Genomic DNA, 9123 nt, shown 5'->3' on the forward strand with positions numbered 1-9123 from the left:
AATTAGGTTATGCCTATTATTGTTGGTTAAAAATGACTTTTGCTTGATTACAATGAAATTGATTTATCGTGGAAGAAACATGAAAACGTTAGCATGGTTTTACTTTAATGCTGAAAATACAATACATGTGAAATGTCTCAATAAGGTCTAGATGAACAGAGATAGTTACAGAATTCTTAATTGTTAATAGGATTATCATTTTCGTATCTAACATCTCATTTGCCTACCTAAATGATCAAATATTTCAAACTATATTTTGTTCAAGTCATACAGACAGATTTTCTTCCTTAAATGCATAGATGAATCTCTGCATCTGTTCCCCCAACAGGCAGTTTTGTCTCCTTTACCCTGCAAAAGAACAACATTGTTCATTTTTCAGATATCATTGACTAGGTTCTTTGAATTATTAAACAATTCTTTTTAAAACTACTAAGATGGAACAGATTCAGCAGCTGTCCAGAAAATAACCTGCGTTTTGGGCGAGGTAAACAGCATATTGTGGCACGGGTGGTGATTTTGTCATGGTCTTTAGATAGCACATCCTGATCCTTTTCCAGATGTCTCCAGATGTTGCAGAAATCTTGAACAGCACAACATTTTTCACAGTTTTTCAGTTGCTCATTTTCCAGCCGAAAGAGATTCCATATAAAACGTCTAGTTGAACAGAAAGAACAGTTTAAGGAAGTGAATGCACCAAATAATAATTATTCTGATAAATTGTCAAATAACCTCCAAAAATATGTTTCCTACACTGAAAACAACTTTCACTCAGAAATTGCTAGCGAATTTCATAAATGTGACCCTGGACCACAAAACCAGTCTTAAGTCGCTGGGGTATATTTGTAGCAATAGCCAAAAATGCATTGTATGGGTCAAAATGATTGATTTTTCTTTTATGCCAAAAATCATTAGAATGTTAAGTAAAGATCATGTTCCATGAATATATTTTGTAAATTTCCTACTGTAAATATATCAAAACTTTATTTCTGATTAGTAATATGCATTGCTAAGAACTTCATTTGGACAACTTTAAAGACGATTTTCTCAATATTTTGATTTTTTTTTTTTGCACCCTCAGATTTTCAAATAGTTGTATCTCAGCCAAATATTGTCCTATCCTAACAAACCATACATCAATGTGCCAGCTTTCAGATGATTGACCCTTGACCCTCGAAAAATTGACCCTTATGACAGGTTTTGTCATCCAGGGTCACAAATAATTACAATGAAAAAGCAACACATTGAATTAAATGTGACGCTTTGAAATAGACAGACAGAAATAGTATTTTCTTGTCAAATATAGTCCAATAATCTTTTTTTGTAACTTCAAGAAATCTTTTTTTTACAGTTTAAAAAAACGGATTTCTTAAGGTACAATGTAAACCTGAATATTTCTCCTATGAGTCAGCAGCCACTTTAAAATTAAATTATAGCTAAATGTAATTGTGCTGATCATCCCAGATTACAAGTTTACATACTTGCTGTTTTGCTGCTTAGAGCATGTGATTGAAATCTAACCTGAGGACTTCCAGTGGTGCCAGCAGGGCACTTGCTGTGGCAGCTGCAGCTGAATCCTTCATCTGAGCCAGGAGGATATTTATAGCCCAGGAGACCCGCAACAGCACATCCGCCAGCATGGCTGCATAGTAGTACCACTGAAAGAGCACATCTCTCAATATTAAAAACTATTCCAGAGCTGTTGCAGCAGGTCAGTTTAACCCCTAGTGATTTATTTAATGCCAACTTTTCAGCCTGAAACTTCATGAGATGCCAATTTTAAATGCTTGCACTGTCACTATCACTACATAGACTAAATCACAAACAACAAATTGTGACTTTTGAGCTGTGATTTGTCATGTATGGTCAGTTTGACTGAATAATACCTATATGCTGGATCTGAAATGTTGGCAGCACAGAAGGGTTTAGTACAATGGTATATCTACTACCAAAGCTTTTTAACCCAGTTTGTGTGCTGATGTTGCCTGGTGCATGAATACATTTTAACTTTTGAGAACTAATATCCAATTTCTGTACCATGTGGGTCACACAGACATTATGGGTATGTGCATTGGAACAGTTCACCCAAAGTATGTAAAATGTAAATTTTACTAACATCATAACTCTAACTCTTCTTGGAAAAAATATGTATTTTTAAATGATATCCTGGTCACTTTTAAATATTATGAAACTCAATAGTTATTGGGTATGTCAAGAGGGTTGCCAGATCTGTGTAACAAAACCAGCCCATCGGCCACTCAAAACTAGCCTAAAATATGTCTTTATATGCCCCTAATATATTATAGCTTTGTGTGAAGATAAGACCAAAAGTTTGGGGTGAACCATTCCTTTTATACACTGTAAGAAGTGATAAGTTGACTTAACTTAAAAAAAAAAAGAGGAAACCCGTTGCCTTAAAATTATTAAGTAAATAATCATTAAAAAAAAAAAAAAGTTAAGTGAACTTGACAATTCACTTAACTTATTTTTTTAATGATCATTTACTTAAAAAGTTTAAGGCAACGGGGTTTCTCAATTTTTTTTAAGTTAAGTCAACTTATCACTTTTTACAGTGTATATAATATATATTGTATATCATGTTAACAAGGACAATCTCCAGATCAAAAACAAAAAACAAAAAAACTGTTAATAAAAACTATTAAAGCACAGTGTTACAAGCGTATACTAACTTTTACCTGTTGGGAGAACACCAACTCGTCTTTTAGCAGGCCATTTCCCTGAAGTAATCCCCAGTCCATCCTTAAATCCCAGCTCACTGTAACTAGAACACCTGTACAGGTAACCATGGCCCATATATACAGGTATATCCTCCCTTCCACAAGCAGAGCAGATCTCTCTATCACACACACACACACACACACACTGTAAGACTGAGCATTATCACACTTCAAAGTCCTTGAAATTTGCCTTGCATTAACCATTAAACTTCTAGATATGCTTAGAATAGTTATTTGATTGAAATATGAGAACATATTCTCATAAGTTAAAGGTGCAATCAGTCATTTTATGCTTTTGTTTGTCTTCCTAAACAACCAAAACAATCAGTGTAGATCACCAAGTGCACAAAGTGCTTAATAATGCTTAAAATATTGTGCTCAAACAGCTACTATATCTACAATCTCAGAATTTCCTGTCACTAAATGCTCTGTTACATTTGCCAGTTCATAGTTTCATACAGAAGACATTTGCTGAAAATATTTATTTATACCATTTATTTGGTGTGTACCTCTGGCCATGTTGTAGAGGCCAGCGAATGTGACCATAAGAAACACAGTGAAGTATTTTCCTGCGTTCAGGAGATGTAGCATGTGGCCAGTGTCCCAGAAACACCTCAGGCATTGTGCAAATCTCAGCCATGGTGGAAAGCACTGGATCAGACAGGTTACAGGCATACTAAAAAGTCCACAGTCCAGACTCACTGTAACAAACAGAAGAAAATCTCTACTAAAACAAGACAGGAATATAAAGAGGTTTCTTGAAACATATAGATCTACAAACTTTGATAAGTAATTCTGTCCAAAAACTTAATTTTACTTTGATCTGTGTCCCATTTTCAGTATATAATATAATATAATATAATATAATATAATGTAATGTAATGTAATGTAATGTAATGTAATGTAATGTAATGTAATATAATATAATGTAATATAATATAATTAATAATATAATATAATATAATATAATATAATATAATATAATATAATATAATATAATATAATATAATATAAAAATACTGGAGGCACAAATAGTAGCAATTAGATGGTTACCTGATAGAGGGCTGTCAGACCACATATCTCTCCAGTTGATTTGATATGTATAGAAGCACAGCAGATCCCTCAAGCCAAGGAACAGAGGGCTAAGGCTGTTGAATTGATCAGCTAGCCAGCATTCTGCAAAGCCCACAGGCTGAAAAGGGGCTGCCAAGACCTTACTCTGTGATATAGACATTTTAATGCATAAATGAGGATGCTGCATATGATGATGCATTCTCTTGAGAGCACTGCTGGTAAAATGTGTACTATTGGTAAAACTTTGCACAGCAAAGACAGCAAGGCTCTAGGTGAAAAAACATATACCCTGATTATTAATACGAAAAAGTTTTCAACATGAACATTAACGTGTCTGCCAAGGTTGGCTATAGAGGAGGAGTAAAAAAAAACTGTAAAACAGAACTGTTTGTACTCACAACATTCTGAAATCTATTTTATATTTATACAAATACTGTATATGCATTTAAAATATGCTTCATTTAAAAAATATCACACGAATGTAAGCAGGATTCAACACAGCAGTGATAGTCACCGCCACTGTTATTAATCACAGCCCTGCTCATATTCAGACTAGCAGAACGCTTGCAAGTGTGATATTGCTTTTACATAAGAATATTAATAAACAAGGTATGAAATGAAAATATTCATATTTTAGGAAAGTTAGATTCTAGATGCAGTATTGAAGATCTTTTGTCTGTTTTTGCTCAACAAAAAGTGTCCAAATGAAATCAAAAGAGAATAAATCATAGGGTGTATTTGCACAAAACACAGTAGCAGTGCTTTGTTCAAGAATAAATCAGTGTTTTTGAATGAATCAATTGAATGAATGATTCAATGAGGATAGGTACATCTCATCATTCATCAGGTTCAGGAACTAATGTGTCCCAAAATTGCTCAATGTTGAGGAAAACCTTACAGTGTTAGTTAAATTATTTAGACATTACATATAATTTTGTAGTAAAATGTGAAGTGTTGCACATTTTACTGACCCAGAGATGAGTATGTTTATTTTGTAAAATGCTTGCAACTGCTTTTTATAACTTAATTACCATAGAATGAGCACGATTAACTTGTGTTGTCTGTTACATAGGGACAACTGAACAGACATTTAGAAGTTTATTTTAAACTGCGAAGTATTAAATGTTAATATGTGTACATAAAGCTTTTTTACTTGCAATTTTATAACACTATGTATGAAAGTCTGTCCCATCGGTAATTAAAAGTTGTATGTGCACTTGCGGCCTTCACACCCATTTGAACAATTGGGCCAAATATATGCTCTGTGAGACGTGCGCATTGCTTGACAGTGCTTACACTCACTGTTGTTTTAGTCTTTTACTTTAGATATGCTTTCATTTCTGCCGTTTGGAATGCAGTACATTAGATGCACGAAACTCACATACAGACAGACTTTCACGTGCCCTTTGTGTTTGTTTGTCCTGAAGCTCGTGGCTGCGGTAAATGCACTTGCATCTATTTTTATGATACGAAATTGATGTAAACAGTCAGTTATGTTTTCAGAACAGGACAAAACATCTGATATGTGGAAATAGATCTGTGCATCAGTCTGAATGCAGTGTAGTAAAGCTGCCAGTGTCTATGATCTCATTAGCAGAGGCAGACAGTAGCTAGTACATTTACTTGAGTATTGTACTTAAGTACACTTTTTGAGTATCTGTACTTTACTTGAGTATTATTTTTTTCTGGAAACTTATTACTTTAACTTCACTACATTTGAAAGACAAATATTGTACTTTTCTATCAAGGTCCTTGAAGTAGAAAGTCGTTACTATGTAGCAGCTTTGAAAGTCAGTGGGTGATTTTTTTCTTCTCTCTTCTTTTTTTCAGACAATTTATCAGCAATCACTCTTGTAGGGGTACATGAAGTGATTTCGCAGCATTTTTGCAAACACTGACCAGCTGCAAATGTGATGTTTATTTACAACAATTCAATAATAAAAAGTGAATAACGTGGTATATATTAGACACAATATTGTCTAATTTTGCTAAATTGTGTACGTGAAAATATTACCCATAAAGCCACAGAAGAACTTTTGTGCGTCGCCTAATAAAACACAATAGGTATTGGACTTGAAGCAGCACTGCACAGACCATTCTGTGTGTGACATCAAAGTACCGCGAGAGAGATAGACAGCATTTTTGACATTTTTGTTTTGATAATCGTTGACATGATAATCGTAATCGAATTGAATCGTGAAACCAGTGCCAATTCACACCCCTACCAAATACAAGAGAAATGTTATGTAAGTAGACAAGTGGTATTTTAAAGTATTTTAGTATTTTAAAAGTATATTAGAACCTAAAGTGTACATATTAGTACCTTTTGAAAGGGTACTGCTCTAGTGACAGTTTGGGTGCCTTTTTGTTCTAGGCTTGTCAATGTAACCTGCAGAGAGAGCCACTAAATAGTTCCCACTATACTAATACACAGACTAACATAATATAAAAAACAAACAAACAAAAAAAGTCAGGTCCTAACTTTGTCATGTCTTACCATTGTGACTATGAGCCAGTGACGAGCCTGGGTGTGAAATATGGAGAAAGGGTTTAGTAGCAGAAATACTAGGAAGCTGTGAAAAAGTAGTGGGTGGAGCTGCTGTGGGACTGACAACACAGAAGGATGAAGGCTAGCCAGTACACTGGTGCACCAGCACACAGTCAGACCCCCGGCCATCTGCGTTACACAGGCAAACATATGAGGCCTCAGCACAGCAATCACAATATTACTAAACAGGCTCTAATACGTGATTTCACTATAACTCACCTCGAAAATATGATAGTATGAGAGGTGATCTCTGGGATCCAGTCCAAAAATGAGTGTGTGATTTATTGCTGATATATCAAAGCAGTACAGGTTCAGTCCAATCAGGAACAGAAATTCAATCAGCAGGAAACTTCCCTTGTAAAGCTGCAGCTGAGGCTTCAGGAGCTCCAGGTCTGTTTCATTTAACACTTTCAAGACAATTGCATATGTTACCTACTTAGAACATAACATCTAACAAATAGATAGAGGGAATAGAGATATATCTAATAGAATATCAGATATTATATGCTATTGTTATAGTTTGTTTACAATTGTCTAGGGAGAAATGGGGGAAATGAAAGACTTTACTAACCTCTGAAAGCTATAGCGGTAAGTAAACCCATGACAAGGCCGCAAGCAAAGCCAATCCGAAACATTATCCACACTCCGACTTTCTTTGTACAGAAGAAAAAAGACTATAATGTGTAAGAGCCTTTAAATAATGCAAAAGTTATGTCTTGAATAAATTGATCTTTCTATATGAAATTCTGACTAAACTGGCTTTTCTGGTCAAAAATGATGGAGGATGTAGATTATTACATACCTCTGTAAATTAATTCTCCATTAACTAGTATTAAGCTTAAATTTTAAAAAGCATGGGAAAGTACTATAAAGGCAGATTTAGATTTTACATTTTGTTTTACTGTAGCATATTTGATGTATGTGAGTGTTACAGTACAACAACAAAAAAATTGTTTAAGCAATAGTATGGCCTTTAAAGCTAATTATTTTATTTTTAATGTCTGCTTTTCAAAAAAACAAACAAAAAAGTGTGTTGGGGCAGATTTACTAACAGCTTGTGCCTATGCAAACACTCTTTTGGCATTAAAAACCTGCTGTCAGGATTTAGTAAAGACACGCAGTGAAATATTAGTGATGAAAAGGCATGGACGGATTTATTTTTGCAGCTGACCTTATTGGATATGCATTTGTAGGAGTTTCCTTTTCAGACGCAAGTATTTAAATGAATCATGCAAGGTGATTAATGAAGGTTTTCCAGGAGTCAGTTTGCTGGTATTTGTGCCAATATTTAACACCCAGAAAAGAACGTCTTAACTGTGTTGTCAAGGAGATTACTCAGACCTGATTATCATCGGCTCTGCTTGTTACGGTTGTGGGGGTCACAGGGACTGAAGCGGCCAGGCCAGACCCCCTCCGGCTTGCTTATGGTGCTGACACGGGTTCTTTAATTTGCACATTGTCTGTAGATCACCCTCAGAACTTTCCACTCCCATGCTTTTATGGCACGCTAATTTGCCCTGTTTAGTAAATCTGGCCATTAGTCTGTTTAACATGATTTAGTATACTTGCTGATTGAGAGCCAATAGTTTCATTTCACAGGTGAGGCTTTTTGCTCTTACCGTTGCTTTGTCCATTGGTGGGACCTCAAGTCTCTTCATCGCTCTCAATTTGTCACCCCCTTCCAGCTGGATCATGAACGTCTGTAGAATCACATTCAGTGTTTTATCCAGGAGCTGGATGTCTTGTGATGAATAAAGTGAACTAAAGGAACGGTTGCAGTGCTACATACTCGCCTCCAATTTAGACATGAGATGTTCACATTGGCCTTTGGCCGTGTTGAGCAGAGATGTGTCAAGCCTCTCATTTCTCCATTTTAGGCCATGTTCACAACCAAACTTTGAATCATACATTGTGGTGATCTTGCAGAAACACTTGTAGTTAAATTCCTAGAAAAAAGTTCCAGCACAATAGGGCATATTTTATGCCATTTCAGTTCTTAAAGAAAATGTTGTACTTGGTAACTGTAATATACAAATAGTAAGTTTATAGAGGTTTATATGTCTATAAATATGGATTTTCAAGATTTTAAAAGAGCACCTGGTATTTTTGCAGAAAGGCCAAGCTCAGGTATAGTTCACCCACTGCCATTTTGATTTGTTTTAGACTGGTTCTTCTTCTTTTGGTAGGTGGTAAAACACTGATGACACAGTTATCTTCTTGAACTCTGGATCCAGAAAATTCCTGGGCTACAATCCCAAATGTTGCCAATCTTTTGTGAGCTTCTGATAGCTTCTCTATAAAATAGAAATGAGTAATAGTGTGAATATGTATCCGCATGTATTGTAAATGATCTGCACACAGTACTTTAGCGTTGTCTACCTGAAAAGAAGAGGTTCACCTTGTTCAGCTCTTCCTCGCAGCTTTTGAAGAACTCTTTTGTCACAGACCCTTGACTGTTTCCTATAAAGTGTTTCATTATTACTGATGATGGATGAATGAAAATTTAGTCATAATGTTATTCACTTACTCCCTGCATACAGCCATTCACATCTCAATCCTTTCCCTTATTAAGCATTCAGCTTTGCAAAGTTATTAATGATTCATTTGACCTGCTTCACCTTTGATATTGTGAGGAAACCTGCCATAGAAAGTCGAAATCTATCATGCATTTAATTTCAAAGGGAATAATTTATGAGATTATACTGCTGTATATGACAGTCATAAATATGTCTTGGCAGCATTTCTTTTTTAACTCATTTTTTAACT

At 35.1% G+C, this 9123-nt stretch overlaps 1 protein-coding gene across 1 annotated transcript; it reads right to left on the reverse strand.

Moving 5' to 3' along the window:
* Window positions 1-97: 97 nt before the first annotated feature.
* LOC131540324 (xenotropic and polytropic retrovirus receptor 1 homolog) lies at window positions 98-8833 on the reverse strand. Its single transcript, XM_058774982.1, has 13 exons — window positions 8737-8833; window positions 8455-8651; window positions 8151-8303; window positions 7977-8057; window positions 6929-7010; window positions 6577-6764; window positions 6307-6486; window positions 3789-3954; window positions 3245-3436; window positions 2694-2854; window positions 1519-1655; window positions 469-654; window positions 98-348 (listed from the first exon to the last, which is right to left on the reverse strand). The coding sequence occupies exons 1-13, from the start codon at window positions 8831-8833 to the stop codon at window positions 288-290; spliced, it is 1881 nt and encodes a 626-aa protein (XP_058630965.1). The 3' UTR covers window positions 98-287.
* Between the last annotated feature and the right edge of the window lie 290 nt (window positions 8834-9123).

The sequence above is a fragment of the Onychostoma macrolepis genome, chromosome 05 (assembly GCF_012432095.1).
Source record: "Onychostoma macrolepis isolate SWU-2019 chromosome 05, ASM1243209v1, whole genome shotgun sequence".
Taxonomy (NCBI): Eukaryota; Metazoa; Chordata; class Actinopteri; order Cypriniformes; family Cyprinidae; genus Onychostoma; species Onychostoma macrolepis.